The sequence below is a fragment of the Emys orbicularis genome, chromosome 4 (assembly GCF_028017835.1).
Source record: "Emys orbicularis isolate rEmyOrb1 chromosome 4, rEmyOrb1.hap1, whole genome shotgun sequence".
NCBI lineage: Eukaryota > Metazoa > Chordata > Testudines > Emydidae > Emys > Emys orbicularis.
In genome coordinates this window covers 74652660-74673854 of record NC_088686.1, presented here as the reverse complement: position 1 = coordinate 74673854, position 21195 = coordinate 74652660, and the positions used below count along the sequence as shown (strand labels likewise).

The 21195-nt window shown below is 40.3% G+C and overlaps 1 protein-coding gene across 1 annotated transcript in view; it reads right to left on the bottom strand.

The window, feature by feature from the left end:
- Positions 1-15287, bottom strand: part of SPI1 (Spi-1 proto-oncogene) — a 30466-nt gene extending 15179 nt beyond the window's left edge. The window contains exons 1-2 of the mRNA XM_065403729.1: positions 14991-15287; positions 6461-6554 (exon numbers count right to left, since the gene is read on the bottom strand). Coding sequence (XP_065259801.1) covers positions 6461-6554; positions 14991-15035 — 139 coding nt within the window. The 5' untranslated portion in view covers positions 15036-15287. The remainder of the gene's footprint in view (positions 1-6460; positions 6555-14990) is intronic.
- Positions 15288-21195: the final 5908 nt, after the last annotated feature.

Here is a 21195-nt window from a genome sequence, read left to right as displayed (position 1 = left end):
CAGCACTTGACTCAAGGTTTAAGAATCTGAAGTGCCGTCCAAAATCTGAGAGGGACGAAGTGTGGAGCATGCTTTTAGAAGTCTTAAAAGAGCAACATTCTGATGAAGAAACTAGAGAACCCAAACCACCAAAAAAGAAAATTAACCTTCTGCTGGTGGCATCTGACTCAGATGATGAAAATGAACATGCGTCAATCCGCACTGCTTTGGATCATTATCAAGCACAACCCACCATCAGCATGGAAGCTTGTCCTCTGGAATGGTGGTTGAAGCATGAAGGGACATACGAATCTTTACCACATCTGGAACATAAATATCTTCCAATGCCAGCTACAACAGTGCCATGCGAACGTCTGTTCTTATTCTCAAGTGACATTGTAAATAAGAAGCAGGCAGCATTATCTTCTGCAAATTGTAATCAACCTTGTTTGTCTGCGAGATTGGCTGACCAAGAAGTAGGACTGAGTGGACTTGTAGGCTCTAAAATTTTACATTGTTTTATTTTTGAATGCAGTTTTTTTGTACATAATTCTTCATTTGTAAGTTCAACTTTCATGATAAAGAGATTGCATTACAGTAATTCTATGAGGTGAATTGAAAAATAAATTCTTTTTACAGTGCAAATATTTGTAATCAAAAATAAAGTGAGCACTGTACACTTTGTATTCCATTTTGTAATTGAAATTAATATGTTTGAAAATGTAGTAAACATCCAAAAATATTTAAAATAAATGGTATTCTATTGTTGTTTAACAATGCAATTAATCGTGATTAATTTGTTTAATCGCTTGACAGCCCTAATCTAAAGGCTTTGATATCCACACCAGATATGATGGCTTTAGTCCAGGATTAGAAAGCATAGCTGAACCTCTCTAGCATCCTTCATCCCAGAGGAGTTGATGTTCTCTTGCCTTTACTCGGTGAATACTAGCTAGACAAATAGGAGGATGGAAATTGGGCTATAGAAAAGTATCTGTTAATGAAGCGGGATCACTATGTTTTACCTCTATCAAAAACCAAATTAGCAAAAAAATAAAAATAAAGGAAATGAGGGAAAATACTGAGAGCCTCTGCAAAATGTACTTCTGATTCTCTGCAGAATCATTCCCTTCCTAGAGAAATGCCGCCTTGTCTATAACTATAGATAAGCTCATTACTTCTCATTTTACTAATTAACAAATCTGATCATTTCAGTAATGCCAAGCATTCAAAACTCATGAGTCAGCTACCCCAAATCATGATATTTTATTTTTATATATTCCCTCATTTCTTTTATTTTTATTTTTTTGCTCATTTGTTTTCGATAGGGGTAAAACACAGTGACCCCTCTTCATTAACAGATGTGTTATGTTTTTATATATATATTAGGGCTGTCAAGCAATTAAAAATATTAATCACGATTAATCGTGCGATTAATCATATTAATAATAGAATACCATTTATTTAAATATTTTTGGATGTTTTCTACATTTTCAAATATATTGATTTAAATTACAACACAGAATAGAAAGTGTACAGTGCTCACTTTATATTTATATTTATTTTTTATTACAAGTATTTGCACTGTAAAAAAAAAAAGAAATAGTAATTTTCAATTCACCTAATACAAATACTGTAATGCAGTCTCTTTATCATGAAAGTTGAATTTACAAACGTAGAATTATGTACAAAATAATCCGAATCCAAAAATAAAACAATATAAAATTTTAGCACCTGCAAGTCCACTCAGTCCTACTTCTTGTTCAGCCAATCGCTCAGACAAACAAGTTTGTTTACATTTGCAGGAGATAATGCTGCCCGCATCTTGTTTACAATGTTACCTGAAAGTGAGAACAGGTGATCTGATGGCACTGTTGTAGCCGGTGTTGCAAAATATTTACATGCCAGATGCGCTAAAGATTCATTTGTCCCTTCATGCTTCAACCACCATTCCAGTGGACATGCGTCCATGCTGATGATGGGTTCTTCTCGATAACCATCCAAAGCAGTGCAGACCGAAGCATGCTCGTTTTCATTATCTGAGTCAGATGCCACCAGCAGAAGGTTAATTTTCTTTTTTGGTGGTTCGGGTTCCGTAGTTTCCGCACTGCAGTGTTGCTATTTTAAGACTTCTGAAAGCATGCTCCACACCTCGTCCCTATCAGATTTTGGAAGGCACTTCAGATTCTTAAACCTTGGGTCGAGTGCTTTAGAAATCTTACATTGGTACCTTCTTTGTGTTTTGTCAAATCTGCAGTGAAAGTGTCCTTAAAATGAACAACATGTGCTGGGTCATCATCCGAGACAGCTATAACATGAAATATATGGCAGAATGCAGTTAAAACAGTAGGGGACATAACAATTCTTCCCTAAGGAGTTGAGTCACAAATTTAATTAATGCATTATTTTTTTAACGAGCATCATCAGCAGGGAAGCATGTCCTCTGGAATGGTGGCTGAAGCATGAAGAGGCATATGAATGTTTAGCATATCTGGCATGTAAATACCTTGCAGTGCTGGCTACAAAAGTGGCAAATGCCTGTTCTCACTTTCTGGTGACATTGTAAATAAGAAGAGGGCAGCATTATCTCCTGTAAATGCAAACAAACTTGTTTGTCTTAGCAATTGGCTGAACAGGAAGAGGCCTGAGTGGACTTGTAGGCGCTGAAGTTTTACATTGTTTTGTTTTTGAGTGCAGTTATGTAACAAAAAAAAATCTACAGTTGTAAATTGCATTTTCACAACAAAGAGATTGCACTACAGTACTTATATGAGGTGAATTGAAAAATATTATTTTTTTGTTTTATCATGTTTACAGTGCAAATATTTGTAATAAAAATAATATGCAATTTGATTTTGATTACAACATAGAATACAATATATGTGAAAATGTAGAAAAATATCCAATTATTTAATAAATTTCAATTGGTATTCTATTGTTTAACAGTGCGATTAAAACTGTGATTAATCACGAATAATTTTTTTAATCGCAATTAATTTTTTTGAGTTAATCTCGTGCGTTAACTGTGATTAATTGACAGCCCTAATATATATTGTTCTGTTTTTATTAATTGTCTTCTGGATCTTGAGCTTTTAGGACTCAATCTTGCTTTTCTCTGTAACTATGAGGGCTATAAACTTTTTTTTAAAATGGAAGCTGAAATTCTTATGTAATCAAATTATTCCAGGATCTGGTGCTTTAAGAAAAACACAGAACAACATGAAATGGCGATAAAATATGAAATTATGAGCATTGACAACACTTTAATTCTCTCACACAAACTTGGTGGTCTCCCCTCTGCTCAGCAACAATTTAATCACAGAGCTACAATGAAGTCTCCTACATTGAAGTCTCGTATTTAAAAGGATATGTCTGCACTTCGAGTTGGAGAGGCTGATTCCCAGCTTGAGGAGGCATACCCATGCTAGCTCTCATTGAGCTAATGCACTAAAAATAGTGTAGCCAAAGTGGTGTGAGCAACAGGACAGGCTAGCAATCCCTAATACATACCCATCCAAGATCCTAGGCATATACTTGGGGCAGCTAGCCCATCCCGCAGTTTGTGCCACCATGGTTATGCTCTCTTTTTAGCATGCTAGCTCAATGAGAACTAGTGTGTGTTTCCTTGAGCTGGGCATCACACCCCCAGCTCGAAATGTAGACATACGCTAAGACTGCATCGGTCTTACAAAATGTGCTACACAATACTTACTGGAGCAACGAGGAGTCCGGTGGCACCTTAAAGACTAACCGATTTATTTGGGCATAAGCTTTCGTGGGTAAAAAACCCCACTTCCCAAATAAATCTGTTGGTCTTTAAGGTGCCACTGGAGTCCTCGTTGTTTTTGTGGATACAGACTAACACGGCTACTCCTCTGATATTTAATACTTACTGGCTTACTAAAGTATTAGTAAAAATAATTAATAATTATTTTGCTATAGCCCCAACTTTAGAGGTCTGCTGCTCACCATAATCACACCAGGGCTGTCCTGAGGATTTTTGAAAAAGCCTTGTGAGATATTTTTGGAATACATCTTAAGCTTAATGAACCCTTCACACTCTGCCCCTCGCTACTAATCTGTTATTGTATTTTATCATGTTGACACCCCTTTTACTACATCAATACCACCACCAGCCCTGACTCCTTGTTTGTCCATTTATCCCACAACCGTCTTTGCACTTTCCTCCACACCACTCCTTACACAAAGAACACACCCCTTAAAATAGGTTGTAAAGTCTCTTTCCTGTGCTCTTTCATATCCCTCCTCGAGTCTCATTGCTACTGTAATGCCTACAAGAAATTAGCCAACTTGGGGATGGCTGATATTTATAGGAAACAGCAAAAGAGTTGACTTGTATGGTTTATTTCTCTCCTTTACTTCTTATTTCTTGCTTATTGTCCTAGATAGTGAGAAATTCAGGGGAGGGACTGTGACTTACTATATGTTTGGACAATGTGTGGCAAATTGCCGGTGCTACCATAATACAAATAAACAATAATTTATGTGAAATGTGTGTTGGGATTGTGAGGTATTGTTCCCGCCTAACCACCTCTAGTAGGAGAACTGAAACCCAGCTGTATGTGTGTGTTGGAGATTTTGCATTGTTGCTAACATTTAGAAAAGTTTAGCAAGGGGTAAATGTCCATATAAACTGGGGGCCTGGGTGTCCTTAGGGCCCTGATTCAGCAAAGCACTTACGTATGTACTTAAATCTTGTTGATTTTCAGTGGGACTTGAGCACATTATTAAAGATGTGCTTAAGTGATATGCAGAATTGGGGCCAAGGTTGGAAGGAGTGGATGCATGGCGGGGGCAGTGTGTGCGCATACACATGTGAATGCATTCTGGTGAGTGTTAGGACTTTTAAAATATTAACTACTTAACTGTCACAACCAATCTGTTAGTTAGATGAGTATAATCCCCATTTTGCAGATGTGGAAACTGAGGCACAGAGCAGTTAAAGTCAACGTTTTCAAATTTGGGTGTATAAAATAAAACACCTGAATATGCATCTCTGGATTTAAGTGCCTTTCTTTAGGCATTCAAATTTGACTATTTTGACCAATATGCCTTCACAAAAGCTACAGTGGTAGTTGGGTCAAAATAGGATTACTCCCTTACTCTGTCCCTTATTTAGTGTGCAATTAGAAATTTCATATCTGGTCTGTGAATGTAATGTCAAGAGCAGATTTAGGTAGGGTTTTTTTTTTTTTTTTTTTTAAATTAAACATCCCAGGTGTGAGACAAGCCTCTTCAGAAACTTGCTGCCCTGTGCCATCTCTCTTATTAGCTATAGTACATTATGTTGTGAATTTGTTAGATCTCTTAAACTAAGCAGGGATGGCCCTGATTACTACATGGATGGGAACCTTCCAGGGAAATCTGAGGAACTGCTATGAGTGGTACAGTAGCGGATGCTTTTCAATTTGAGTCAGTACTGACTGATGTCCCAGCATGGTGCTGGTCGGATGTTGTGCTGCAGAAGAAGATGTGGATCACTCAGTGAGGGGTGGTCTCACTTCAGAGTGAGTACTGAGCTCAGTGCCCTCAGAACATTTGAAATACTTCAAAAATTAACTATCAAAAAGGAAATACTTTTATTAATTATTAATTGTGGTTTGTTTCATATAGTAATGCAGGATCAGCAGAGATGTGCTCAGTTAGTGTTCATGGCAACTAGGAAAATGGTCACACTTTCAGATGATACAGACTGAACAGTTTCCTGCATTTATCACATTAATGATGTCAAAAGAGTCCAGACTTGGCTCAGCTCAAACATTAATGAGATCTTACATCCACCAGAGCAAAGCCTAGATTTAATTCTAATAGGATTTTTAAAATATAGGAATCTACCAAATTAAAACCTAGCCAAAACACCAACAGGCCCTCCAAGCTCCAGGTACACCACAGCTCTAATTCAACATTAATTGGATATCACATGTATAAATTGAAACAACAGATTAACATGTGTTTCAAAGTAAACCAGTTTACATACAATCAGTTGTAAGATGATGAGAAAAGGCAGGTATAAACAGATTTAAAGAGAGGCATATTCTCAGGGTCTGGGGGAGGGTGAAAGTTTCAGGTAGGTGGGACAGCAACTAGGAAAGGTCAAGATAGAAGAGTAGGTTATGTGGGATTGAAGGTGGTCAAGACCTCGGAGAAATACATTTGAGATTGAAGAAGAAAACTGAATAGTTAGAATTGAAGTCAGAGGAGAGGTAGAGATGGAAGTGAGGTCAGAGAAGTAGGGTAGAACAAATCCATGTCCCTTGAGCATTCTGAAACTAGGTGAATGAGTTTGATTTGGATTGAGAGATTGTGTTGGATGAATAAATATTGTTACTAATTCCAAAATACATGTATTTACTCCATATACCATAAATGGCATCTTTGCTTCCTCCCTGAATGCCCTAAATCTCTCTTCTCCAGGATCCTAAGATGTAGCATGCTTCAGGGAGATTTTTTTCAAACTTACCACCGTGACTCTCTCCATCACTGTTGAGATATTGGTAATAATCATGGGGCTGACGGTAGAGGTCTGACTCATAGGATACCACGTCTTCTGAGGGCTGCAGAGAAAGGAGGAATGGTTAGGCCTGAGAGCCTGGACAAAACTCTTTCACAATTATTTAGATCAGTTAGGCACAGATGGGGAAGGGGGATGCCAAGACACTATCTGTCAAGGAGGGGATGGGGAGAGGAGGGTCTTCAAAAGTTCTTATTTTACTAGCAGGGAATGAGGAAAAAATAGAAATCAAAAAGCGGCCTGCAATAAAGGAAGTTCACCTCCTGGGAGCCAATGGGAAATGAGTTTGCTGCTATCATTGCAGTAGACAAGGAGATCCCATTCATCTTACATAGTCCTTTGGCTAGCAGTTGGAAAGAAAAATAATTCAAGGACTTGTATAATGCTGTAGGAAAGGTGTGCTCTTGGAAACCAAGCACAGGCCATGATGCTATGCTACCAGCACAGGTGACAGCATGCATGCCTCCTCCCTAGTACTGGCAGATACCCACACTCTTCCCTCCTCCCGATCACCAGTGCAGGCAGACCTCTGCCTTAAATGCTGGCTCTGGGTGCTTGTGGGTGGTCTATGTGAATGGTGCTGAGGTTTGTGACTGCTAGTGTGTGGATATAGGTGAGTGGTCATGCTGGGACTACAAGATTGAAACACTTCATTTCTGATCACTTGTCCAGGACCAGTGTTCAGAAAAGTTCACTGGTGCTGTAAGCATTTGTATTGTTCTCCCTGAAGTGTTTCAGTCCCCTGGAAAATCCCAAACACTGGACACTACAGTGAGTATATCATGTAATGTAGTAAGGTATTTTTAAATAAATTTGGTGGTGTTTAATATTAGTTATGCATAACTCAATTGTTTCACCAGACTAAAAAAAAGTTAATCTTTCTCTCTTTTGGCGGTTCCCATTCCCAGCACTATCTAATAGATCCCTGGAGTCTAGACCACTGCTGACATCACAAGCAGTTCCCATTTCCAAGCTCAAGAAAAGCAACAACAGTGCAGTATTATTCAGTGGACTTCATTAAACTTTTGTCCAAATAACTTCGTTGTAGTACTTTCTTTCTGGAGAAACAGGAAATTCTTACAATGTCAAGTACAATGAATAGTCTCTCAGACTTTGCTGCGAGAGGAAATTACAGTTTGGAGATAAATATAAACATTTCTATAATTTTTTCTTATCCTGAGATGTTTTGTTTAATTAACATTCAAGAGCAACACAAATTTGATGACACATATTTTTAAAACATCATTCCAATTAATATCTTGCTTCCATATTCTGACCTCTCCCCCAGCCTGAGATATTTGTGCTACACTTCTCTTTGTGAAAATGCCACAGGCTTTTCAGACTCGTCCACATCCCTTCTGCTAGATTCTCTGCCTTTAACACTGCAGAGTGGCTGCTCAGTGATCCCACTTTTTATTGCAATCCTAGTTTTTAAATCAAAATTTGGAGCGACAGTAATCAAAATCCTTCCCCCCCCATTCTGTCCTCTGTCCCTTAAGTGACTGAAATTTTAGGGGTTTTGGTCCCCAAATAGGAACCCCTGCCATGCTCCTTCCCTTGTTTGTTTTCCCCTCTCTCGTCATGGCAGAGGAATCCAAACAGCACAAGGAGGCCTTCTCAGGAGCTACAAAGGAGGATGTCTGCCATAATTCCTCCCAGCCTATGCACCCCTTGCTATGACCAGGGAAATGGACTTAGCATCTAGACTTGACTTGGTAGGGCCTATGCATCCCTCCCTAAACAGCCAAGTATTCCTGGAACTGACTGTCTTCGCTGATTGTACACCCTTCAGAATTAAATTAAAAAATCTCCCCAAACTCACCTACCCCCAATCCAATTCAATCCAAGGGAAAAGTTTCAGGGTCGCAGCCCAGGTTTTTAAGTAGGTAATTGAGTCACTTGGGAAAGAGTCTGGTATCTTTTCTGACTCTCGTTATTGCCAAAAAGAAGCTCTGGAGTCCTAGGGCTGTCCCTCTGTGCTTCCTCCTCTCTAATTATGTATCTGATGATGTGTACTGTGGCTTAGGAGCTCCCTCCCACCCAAGATGATTAAGATACAAAAGAGAACATCAGCCCCAAAGGAAGCAACTGCTCAAAGGACTGATGACCACCACCTCAAAAGAAACACCAAAAGGCCAAAACACAGGAAAAAGTCAGAAAGTGTTCCAGATCCTCATCTCCTGCCATTAGATGTATTTCCTCCGCTGAAGAAAGGGGTACTCTTAGCTTTGGAGTATGATAAAACCAAGCTAGAGAAGCAGGAGAGGTTCTCTCTCCCACTCTCCCCCCAGATTTGTTTGAAAACATGGGGAGTAAGGTGATGGTTGCCATTAAGATTCTGCCAGAACAAGAAGATGAGGAGGCTAGCACATCGGAGAAGTATTTCCCATTGAAAACTAAAACAGAATTTGCCTTTCCTCATTGATTACTCCTTCAAAGATGGCAGTAGGGTGGAGCGTGAAACTCACAACAAAGGGGAAAGGGTGAGCACTGAAATGCTACAGGGTCCTAGAACCCAAAGACTTTTTTTCTCCAAGCTCAGTGCAGCAGTGGCAGCACTTCTGGAAAAGGATGTGGCAATTCCTATAGAGGGGGATTTCTTCCCAAAGGATAAAGAGGATAGAAAGATAGAAGTGAACCTTGGAAGGGACTTTGAAGCTTTTTTAGTGTCCTTCAAAGCCTCACTGGCACCATGTACTTTGTTAGCACCACCTGTTAGAATGTTCTGATGAGATGACCTAAAAAGCCACAACTCAATTAAAAACAATACTAAAGAGGCAGACAGATTGCTGCCATGGCCTTAGAGAATCCATAGAACTAACTTGTTGGCCAGTGGATAATTTATTCAAAGCAAATCTTCTATGCCTCAAAATTCTCAGGTACAACTGTTCAGGAAAAGCTTGATAAAGTGGTAGCTAACAACCAGGACAAGCAAAAGTCCAAGAAGGACAGTAGGCTCTCATACAGGACAGAAGCTGTATTCACTTGTACCCACAAACAAGAGGTACCAGAAAAGGGACTCCTCTTATTTGAGGGTTAAGACCTAGTCCCAAAACGCTGAAGGGAAGCCCAGATCACAATGAGTCCAACCCCTCCTTCCAGGTCAGTATGACTGCAACAGAACCTGCTTCCATCCAGAAATAGGCCTACATGGCAGTATATACCACTTCTCAGATTTCAGATAGGTGGGTACAGGACAGAGTACAGCATGGATACTCTTTGGTCCTCCTGGTTTCTCCTCCACATCCTTTCTTCATGCCCTCTCCAACTACAAGTGATCAGAAACATCAAGTAATCCTGATTTCTCACACTTCCAACAGCTAATGATGATAACGATCCCTCAAGAGAAAAAGTGCTGAGTGTCGTACTCAATTTTCTTCATAGTGGGGAAAAAAACAGGAGTCTGGTCTGTATTAAAGCTCAAGAGTATGACCAGCTTGATAATGTTCTGAACTGATGTTCTAGCTTCCACTGTCTCGCCAACTTAACTCACTGTATTTTGTTTCCATATACATGCAGCCTGGATATAGTCGTGTCAGTAAGAATTTCTGAAATCTCTCCTCTTAGAAGACATGAGCCTTAGTGCTTCTTCTTAGTCATTTGTAACCACCAGTGACTCTCCCCCCACTCATAACTCATAAGAAATAATTCTTACTTTTTTTGACAGAAACTTCAACACACAAAACAAAAAGAATTGCACGTGCTAGTTATGCAAAGTGCAGTTAAAATATTAGCCTTTGTAATACAGGAACATTTCAGGAAAACATCTATGTGTTCCTTTCACCCCAAATACCTGAGTCTGAAAGCATCCCAATCCTCCATAGCTAGATGGATCAAGTGCTGTATCATTGAAACATATTCAGCCACACATAAACAAGTTCCAGAAAGGTTCACTCAACACATTCCACAGCAGCATCCTGTACAGAAAGGGCCTCAGCCACCACAGAGGAAATCTGTAAAGCTGCCACCTGTCATCCGTAAAAAGTTTTATAAAGCATAACCAACTTCACATTCATATCTCTGAAGATGCATCCCTTGGCAGGAAGGCCAAGCAGTGGTCCCAAAATAGATAAATACTACCAGTTTTAGATAAGGGAGAGAACTTTCTTCTTTCCTCCTTGCTTCTCCTTCCCTAATATTTTTTTCCTTACTACTTGTGATTCCCCAAATTTGGGAGTGAGGTAAGGACACAGAGAAAACGTGTTACCTGATTACTTCTGTTCTGGGACTGACCTCTTCCCCCAAGTCCTCCCACACAAGAGAACTCCAAAGTCACGTGAGGTGTGTTCTGCCATCAGTATTTACAGGAAGAAAGGCACAGGGCAAATGTCTGATGGGAGAAGAGGTCAGTTCCAGAAAGAAAATATCAAGTAGCAAATTTTCCATATTCCCCCCTTTCAGTATAATTTTTACCAGCCAGTAATCTCTCAAACTTGATTATCACTCACAAATCTAACTGTCTTCAGTGGGAGCTGTGGGTGCTCAGCACCTCTAAAAATCAGGCTTCTTTTATTTAGGTTTATTTATTTATGAATTTAGATGCCTAGATTTTAGACACCCTATTTTGAAAATTTTGGCCTAAGATTCTCTGCCTTGTGGTTTATTGGCCTTCCTGGTCACTGCTCCCTTGGACAAAGAAAAAATATCATATTAATTCTTGCATCCCATGCCAGTCTGCTCCTCACAAGGACCTTAAAATGGAACTTCCTATCACCAGTGTATCTAAGTAGATTCTCTCGGCTGTATGGATGGGATGACTGATATGTGAAGATCGATAATAAATTGATGGACAATTTCTGTTTTCTCTCTCCTTTTCCTTGATGAACTCTGTCATAGTAAGACTGAATGTTTTATCAATCCTTCATAGAATTCATCTCAAAGTCCCTCCTTAAATCACTGTTTAGTTTCTGCTTTAGGTTTCATTAAACTTATATTTTTGTCTATCATCAGGAAGAGAGAAGAGCTTTCCCTGAGCCTCTTCTCCCATTGACACCAGCATGTGCTCCTGTGGTCTCTTGGCCTCCCCACACCATGCACTTTGGGCTAGCCTGCCCTCTTCTGGAGCCCCCTAACCAGGCACACATTTTACCAGGTAATTTAAGTCATTATTACTTCTGTGATACACATTGATCTGAAACCTTTTTCCAGACAGGAAACAAAAGAGCAGCATATTTTACTTTTTAGAGATTTTAATTGATGTGTATTATGATGATTCCATGCCCTCTGAGGAAGGGTGACAGGATGTTTTGCTAGGAACTGATTGTGCTTTGAAGCTGGTCTCCTTTCCTACATGCCCTGAGCTGCAGTATGTTATCCAAGACCTCAAGCAAGTGTTCAGCAAACACACAAATCAAATATGTCATTGACATTAAAGGGAGAATTGCCCCACCCTACCCCTTGGTTTGGCAAACCTAGATAAAATTACTGCAGCAAGAAAAGAGTTACAAAGCTATTTGGACAGTATAAGTGACAGAAGTTGAGAAGAGCTGCAAGTGGTCCAACTGAATTCCAAATAATAGTCTGAATATTTTTCTCTAAGATTTTGTCATATGGTTCAATCAGATTGTACATTTATTGAATTCTGTTTGGGTTTTTGTTTTGTTTTTTTTCTCCCTTGTGTGTGATTCAGAAATACCCAACACAACTCCCCGTGATGTGCAGCTGAGACTGGTTTATGGACAAACGCAACCTTATTTCCTTGGAAAAATTTACAAAACTCTTTTTTAGAAAGGATGGGGAAATCATGTTAACTCCACAGACTCAGTGGCCCACACAGGAAATGCAGGTGTGCTGGACGTGCTGTATATGGAAGGTTTCTTTCCCCTCTCACACACACAAAATTTCACACCAAAGCTGTTGGTTCTACAGGCAGCTCCTTAGAAATTCTCAGGCATCTCAGGGCAGCACGAGACAGAGGTTTACATTGTAGACCTTTCTGCCTTGGTGTTAAAGTGGTTAGATCCAGAAGTGCACTAGAGAGGACATTTGTCCCAGTTTATAGGATTCTTCCCACTGCGTCTTCCACATTAATTGTTTAACCTCCAAAGAAAGAAACTGTGACTTTTAAACCATATTCAACCATCACTTTCCAAACCAAGCCTAATGGTTCTCTAGCAGAATCAGGAGGAAGGCAGTTACAGACACACCCTAAACTGAAAGGGGAGGGACAGAAGAGGGAAGTGTCACTTCACAGAAACCCTGTCTCTATAAACAGCTAATGTCTGTCCCCTAAAGAGTCCCAGTGGGCCAGCCACTTACAGTGAAACTGTGTGTGCTCAAATTGCTGGTACACAAAGCACCTAAATTCAGAACAAAATATAAAAATTGTGGAAAATACAAAGTAATCTATTTTTGAATATTTTTAATCACATAAATCAGAAAAAAATATTTGTTCTGTCAGGTGCTTCAATAAGCTGTGATTCTATTTCCACTACAAATAGTCTCTCCTCTGAACAGAGTGTAGCTAGAACTCCAATCTGAATGGATTAACAAAGGTTATAATAATGGGCAGATGGTGTTGGATTTTCACTCACTCCACACCCTGGAATTTGAGAGTGGAAGAGAGACTCCTCAGAAAGAGTGTTATAGGTGAATGAGACCCTTAGAGCAGTCAGGAAACCCCTTCTCTCTCTTTTCCCTCAAGACTCCAGGGGAAGATTGGGTCAGTTTTTGTAGTAATGCTTGTCAGAGAATTCAGAATTGTGGCATGACCTCAAAACAAGCCCAGAGAGTCATTTATGGAGAACAGTGGAAATCTCAATATTCATTCAATTCACTCAAATCCTTTTCAAATTATGATCCTGACAGATTCACAGACAGACTGACTGGACTGATGTAGGCAACATGGGACACTAATAATTTTGCATGCTCCTTCCACCCGTGGGGCAACTTTTGGATTCCATGGTCTCCAGTCTGAGAAATGTTGCAATACTGTGTGAAGAGAGAGATCCTGCTACAGTCACACATATTTTGCTAGCAACATTGATGACAACAATTAAAAGAAATTGAGGGGTATATTTTTGGAGGATAGGTAGGGCGATGGGAGATGGCAAAGAGAAGACCTGCTACAAATTTTGCCAAAGTGTCCCTGGGGCTGTACTGTCTCCTAACTGAGTACACATGGCCTGTAAGTAAAGCATGTGCCAAATAAAATCCCCTCATTTAACTTCTCTGGAACTTACATACAGTTAACAAGTGTACCTAGGGTCATCACCCACCCATTCCACTTCAGAGACTCCCCATTACAAATCTGGTGTTTCTGAACAGCAGGTTGGTGAAACAACTTTCTTAATAAACTAAGGCTTAGTTAGTTAATAAGATATGGATCCCATGGTCCTAGTCTGAGAAATGTTGCAATAGTGTGTGAAGAGAGAGATTGTGTTGCAGTCACACACATTTTGCTACCATCATGGATGCCAACAACTGAAAGCATTAAAAGGGGTATCTTTTTGGAGGATGGGTAGGGCGATGGGAGATGGCAAAGAGAAAACCTGCTACAAATTTTGCCAAAGTGTCCCTGGGGCTGTACCGTCTCCTAACTGAGTACACATGGCCTGTAAGTAAAGCATGTGCCAAATAAAATCCCCTCATTTGACTTCTCTGGAATTTATATAGAGTTAACAAATGTACCCAGGGCCATCACCCACCCATTCTAATTCAGAAACTCCCCATTACAAAGCTAGTGTTTCTGAACAGCAGGCTGGTGAAACAACTTTCTTAATAAACAATAACCCCCAAGTTAATTACTTTAAAATAAGAGTTAACAGTGTAACAAAGCTTCAAAGGCAAAAGGGACAGAAAAGTCCAACGATCACTTATAAAAAGGAAAGTTTGTGTCTCTGGAAAAAAATGTAGAGATTTAGTTAAGGTTTTATCTTGAACTTTCTAGCTGACTTTTTATAGTCCAAAAAAGGAAAGTTTTCAACCCCATTATACACAGATGGGTGGAGTGAAGTAGGGGAGATTTAGGATTATTTCAAAGACACAAATTTCACTCATATTTAAGATAAAAATCTCAAAATCTATAGAAACTGAATCCAGAGACTAGAATCTTGTCCCTTGCAAATAGCAAGCAGCCGTGGAGTTTCCAAAATATAAAACCAGCACTTGGTCGCTTTTATCTCACAGACTGGCAGATACTTTAAATACATAAAATTATGTTTAAATATACAGATTATAAATAATTACAACCTCAAACAAAACCCAGCTTTTATACCACAAAGCCAACTTTTGAGAACTGATGTGTTACATCCATAAAATATAAAAATACTCAGAAGCTATACAAGTTCAGAGAGCAAACATTAACTTCCCATTCATTAGAAAACTTGTCACTAGCTTTATACATTGACCTGAGCCCAACTTTCAGGCATTACAAACACAGACAAAAAGAGAGGCATTCTCAAATAGTAAATCCTAATTTGCTTTGTCTTTTGTTGCTGAACCCAATGAGCCATATTTGGAATTAACCCCATATACTCACAGGGGAAATGAGGGGAAATCCTTCCATTTTGCAAGCTTGCAACATTCAGCCAACTTCTTAGTGAATTTTCTAATTTCAATTTTCAAACATCCAGAATAACTGACTTTAAAAGTTGCATTAAAAAAAAACAAAAAAACACAACACAACAAAAGTGAGATCTTTGGACTCCTTGAAGTCCCCTTGTTGTAATGGATCTCAGGATAGGAGAAGGGCCCTAATTAACTTTCATACTTTTCTGTAATAGGTTCTGAGGTGAGAACCTTCCCTAGACTTATCTGAAGTTCCTGATTTTATCAAATGTCTGTAGAAGGGAGATAGTCCCTGGGCTGTATCAGCTCAGTGTGACATCACATCAGCCTCAAACCCAGTTTGCATAAATCTCATTTCAAGGAGTTGTAGTGCTGAAACAGGAAGTCTGTCACCAGCCAGATCTGCCATAGGCAGGTGCTTACTACATAACCAACAGCGCAGGCCCCACCAGTAAACAAGCATACTGGTGCAGTGTTTTTTATTGACAGTGAGAGAATAGAATGCTCCATACAAGTAGAGTTGAAGCACAGAGACGTTACAGCTCTCTGGTTTAATGCAGTGACAGACCTGAGTTAGTGATGCTGCCTATGATGGTAATACAGTTACAAGAACCTGCATTAATTGTAGCCCTGTGTTGGAGTGATGCAGCAACATATCTCAGTGTCCATGATATCCCTTTCTGGGAGCAATGCATGCTCAGAGATATAGTCTTAAGTTCATTCAAAAGGCTGAAGAGAACCCCATGGACACGGCTTAATAATTGCTTCTAATATGGAGTTAAATGATTCATTGAAAGTGTTTAAGACCCTTCATATGTTTCCTTGAGGTCTCTGAACTTATTGGACTGTGGAAAGGGAAAGCAACAGTGGGGAGTGGAAAAGTGTCCCTTTTTGGGTACGTCTACATTGCGAAAAAAGACTTGTGGCAGCAAGTTTCAGAGCCCAGGTCAACTCACTCATGCTACAGGGCTAAAAATAGCAGTGTAGATGTTCAGGCTGAGGCTGGAGCCCGGGCTCTGAAACTCAGCGAGGGGGGTGTACCTGTCCCTTTGTGTAAAGAATCTGAAGATTCAGATCCTAACATTTTCCTGAGCAGACTCTGCACCAGCCCTTCTTCCCATACATCATTCCTCCCTCTCTCTGTCCTGCTGTTTTACTTATATGTGGCTGCACTGGAAATATGTGTCCTATCATTGTGCCTGGTGCTGACAGGAAAACGAGGAGGCATGGAGCAGGGTGTGGGGGTTGAGGCCTTGCAGCCTGTGTAGAGCTGACATTCTCTCTAGCTCTGCAAAATGCCTCCTCATCTTGCAATTAGTTGTTCTTATTTTGGAAAAATGAATTGTGGTTGTTTGGATTGTTCCCCTTCATTCTATGCCCTGTGCCACAGGTTCTGCTTTTGACAGGAGCATGCTCACCGCTCACCTGGGACTATGTGTGGGGGAATTTCAGCTAAAGTGCAAACTTCCTCCCTCTTACACTGGTAAAACCAAAGGCCGGTCACAAGTTCCTCTCCTTCCCAGCCCTGAAGAACCCAACAAACAAACCATATTAGCAATGGGCTGTGGCTGGGACATGATGGGAGGTTAACTCTTGATGTCCTAGATTGACTTTCTTCCGTACTGACTGGTACCTAAGCATCACATTCCTATTTTGCTGGCACCAAAAAATCTTGTAGTTTACCTTGAGGAAAACAAGCTGTGAAACAGTTCACATAAAAGACCACCTTCATCTCTGATAGGTAGCAAGCTTAGTGGGTAAAGGGAATGCAGCAGCTGGATAGACCTTGATGTTAGTAAGAAAAAAAGGAAAACTACAGAAATATAGATTAGATGTAACTACTCTAAAAGAGATACAAAATTAGCTAAAATCAAATGTAGAGTCCTCATTAATGGTTCATTGTCAAGTAGGATCCTACAGAGATCCATTCTGAGTCCAGTCCTATTTATATTTTCATTCGTGACTTGTAGCTTGTAGAGGGGAGTTCACTAATCAAATTTATTGATGATGCATATCAATACTGTGAAGGGATCAAAAGTATTTGAAAGACTAGGATTAAAATAAAGCACATTGTTGATCATAAAATGTAAAAATGATCAGAAATCAATAAAATAAGATTAATTAAAAACAAATGTGAAGTCAGTGAAATACACAAATCTTGAATATGGATAACTGGTTGGACTGTGGTTACAATAGATGGCTATCTGGACATCATGTATAGGGAAGACATGCTAACTGACTGTTAGTACAGTGAAACACATCTTAAGCACCCACTGGAAGGTAAAACAAGTTAAAAGTGGTGCTTAATTCAGGTGGCCTTCTACTAATGACAAAATTCAACTGTAGTCAGTATATTAGAAGATACTTTGGGGCCATCATTTAAGACAGGAAATTACCTAATAAGGATGGATGTGTTCCCAAGCTTCACTGTACTCAAAGGAATTCTAGAAAGAGGATAGGTGTCAATCATCGTATTCTGTCAATTAGAACAGAATAAGAAGTCATAAAACTTGAGCTACAGAAGGAAATACTCTGTAACTCTAAGAACAGTCCAGCAATGGAACAAGCTGCCAGGGAGGTGGTAGAATCACCCTCAGTTGAAATGTTCAAAGCTAAGACAAAACACTAATTTAGAGTACTAGATTTTGGTTAGGGAAAATAACAATCCTGTTGTGATTCAGCCTAGATGACTATCTAATCTGTGTTTTTATACCAAGCCTATCACTGTGGTATCTTAGTGTTCAAAGTCACTTGTGAGGTCCTTTCCAACCCAAATGAGTCTATAAGTAGTTTCATAAATTCAGATACACTTTGAATTAAGAGTGTATCCATCATTGCTCATTCCTAAAAGGATGCCTATTAAGGGATGTATGTTTGGCCCAGCCTCTCCGGATCCCTGAACGTTTTATGAGATTAGACTGTATATATGTGGAACTACATATATACAGGTGGGTTTCCAGATTATAATATAATAGCACACCATTGTATAGATATAGTTTTAATCAGGCCATGAATTTTAAAATGCAAGAGGCTTATCCCACTGCCCTCCCCCCCCCCATTCACTCTGTCAGACACATCCATGGAAAAGACCCAAGTGTTTATAAAGAAGTTCTCAGAATTATTTTGATTTTTCTCTTTCTCACTATCTGTTCCCATCAGAGACAAACTCAGGTGGGTTTTTTTCTCTCTCCAACCAAAGTGGAGGGTCCCAGGGTCTCCGTTAATATAATTTAGTTTTTATACAGTGCATGGCATTTTACAGATAAAACATAATCTCTGCCTTGAAAAGCTTCCAAACTCAAATTGTACAAGACATAGAAAAAATAAGAAGCAAGATGAGCAGGTAAATGAAGGCAAAGGTTTACACAAATTAAGGTAAACACAGGTTCCTTGGTTTTTATTGACATTGTTCTAGGTTTGTTTGTTTGTAATTTTAAATATTTGTATCTATTTGAAAATAGCATTTGCATTAATTTGGTTTAGGGGTAAAGGGCAGCATTAGAAAATCAGAAGAAGTCAATTTGAGGATGGATTTAAGAAGGAAAAGGAAGCTGCCTGGCATACAAGAACAGTGATGTCATTCAAGGCAACAGGGAAGGGTGAGAAAAAGCAGAGAGGCATTTATTGGAGAAGAATACAGAGGTTGCCTGAAATAAGTGGAAATGGCACATGGTACGAGTAGGTGAGTGGCAGGAGCTGAGAGCTGAGATGTGGGAATGAACAGAACTATTTAGAGTCTTGAAGATGAGAACAGATAGTTTGAACTTGATGTCAAATGAGAGAGGTAGAGCCAGTAAAAGTACTCAAAATTGGGGGTGATGGAATCAGAGCAATGGAAGAGGAAGATGAGCTTAGAAATGGTATTTTGAATAATCTGGAGGATGTAAGGCCAAAGCGTATTTCCACACAAAGTGCACACAACTCTAAGACAGGGTACATGGTGTTTGGTGCTCCTCACACAGAGAGTGTACTCCATCTATTGGAAAGGCTCCTGAAGTTGCCTTGAAGCAGGCTAAAGCAGCCTTTGCTTTGTTGAGAGTTTGGGAATAACTCCTAAACTGGAAGATAAACCTCTGGAAAAGTTTAACAAGAGGTTTAACATAATCAAATTACAGAAGACCCCTTCTCTAAACAACATTTCTCCCTGCCAATGTATATGGCTGAGGTACATTTTAAGCAGCCCCACCCCCAATTCTACCCATTTATTCTTCAAACCACCTCTAACCACAAGCTACCAGAACAGAAGGGTTTTAACTTACAGCCACATCACACGGAGGTCCCTTTACCTCAAACCTTGCCTGGTGCTCACAAGGTATTTTTTCTTCCTACCAAAACCACATACAGGTCGCTGCCTCCTTTTATCTTGGTGACTCTTGTCACAAAAGAGCCCTTATGCAGTCTATGCTGCTGAGCTCTGTTGTGATGATGAGACATGGCTTCTCTGCACACTAGGATCCCACAGGTCTTGTATACCCTCCCCACAGCTATGTTGTCCATAGGATTTGCACTCTCTTCAGGGCTGAGGTGGCTTGTTGGCCCTGTATACTATCCTCAGAGCCCCGATGCCATGAGGACTTTACCCTACACTCCCAAGAGCCAAGGTTCCCATCAGGTCTCTTACATTTTCCCTGCATCTGAGGTGCCGTGGGTCTCTCTCTTAAACCCTTTGTTACATGTGCTACCACTGAGGCCCAATATGTAACACCAAAATACAAATCCTTCTTTATTTCCATGGTGGAAACAAGAGCAGGGCAAGAGCTGATGTGAGTCTCCTGGCTAAAGAGGAATTTATTACCCCTTCTTTACAGATATGGAGCTTGAACCTAGGTAGCATAACAGACTGAACACAGACACCACTGACAGACATACTCTATTGTATCTATGTGAGGTCCTATCCCCCAGTGAAGTTCCCCTCCAGGTCCTAGAACACTAGAAAAGGGGTGCTGGTATAGCCAAAAAAAAAAAAAAAGTGTGTTTGCTGGTATAGCTTATACCAGTTCTCTGAACAAAATAAACTATACCGACATAGAATTTTATGCCAGTATAACTGCATTTACACTAGGGTTTTTGCCAATAATGAAATATCACCAAAAATCACACTTGTAACTGACATTATTATACTGGCAAGAGTCTGTAAATTTAGACCAGGTCTACTCTATCTCTGAACCAAGATCTCCTGTCCACACAAACTTGCTGCCTTTCTAGCACGTGGAGATAGATTTCACCTTTTAGCCCAGGAGAGGGAAGTTCACAGCCCATCCCAATCTGCCACCCACAGAAAGGTTGATATCCATTGGCGGTGTGATGTGGCTATATAGTATTACTGAGGCAAGATTCAAAAAAATAGGGTCCAGATTGTCAAAAAAGGTCAGCACCCAACAGCTCCCACTTAAGCACCTAAATATGTATTTAGGTTTTCAAAAGTGCTCAGCACCCTGCAGCCCCCATTGCGAACTATCTACTCCTAGACCCACAAGGAAAGAATTCATAGTTCTTCTTTGCGTGATTGCTCATATCGATTCCAATTAGGTGTGCGCGCGCTGCGTGTACAGTCGTTGGAAAGTTTTTCCCTTAGCAGCTCCCATCGGTTCGGCTGTGGAGCCCCCTGGAGTGGCACTGAATATATGACCCTGCCGACCTGGCCCCTCCTCAGTTCCGTCTTACCGCCAGTGATGGTCATTGGAACTGCAGTCGCTTGTGTAGCAAGTGCTTCCCTTAGCGTGCATAGTAGCTGTTAGTTTGTAGTTGTAGTTATAGTTTGTATATATAGTTGTAGTTTGTAGATAAGATATTGGGTGTGGGGTTTACCTCCCAATCCCTTCCCTTCCCCTGGGTTCCAGGGCATGCCTCAGACCCAAGGATTTAAGCCCTGCGGAACCTGTGCCAAGAGGCGACCCCCAGGACTCGTGCCTGAAGTGTCTGGGGAAGATGCACCAGACAGAGAAGTGCAGGATCTGCTAAGCATTCCACTCCAGGACTAAGAAAGAGCGAGTCTTCCATCTGAAACAGCTCTTGATGGAGTCTGCTCTTCGCCTCCAGCCTGCCGCGGACTGTGCTTGGTCCCAAATAACATTGGACAGCTGGGTTCTTCGCATGGTAGAAGTGGGATATTCTCTCCAATTCTGCCCGTCCACTCCCTCCCACCCCCCTTCTCCATCCCTCTTCAGGGACCTTCT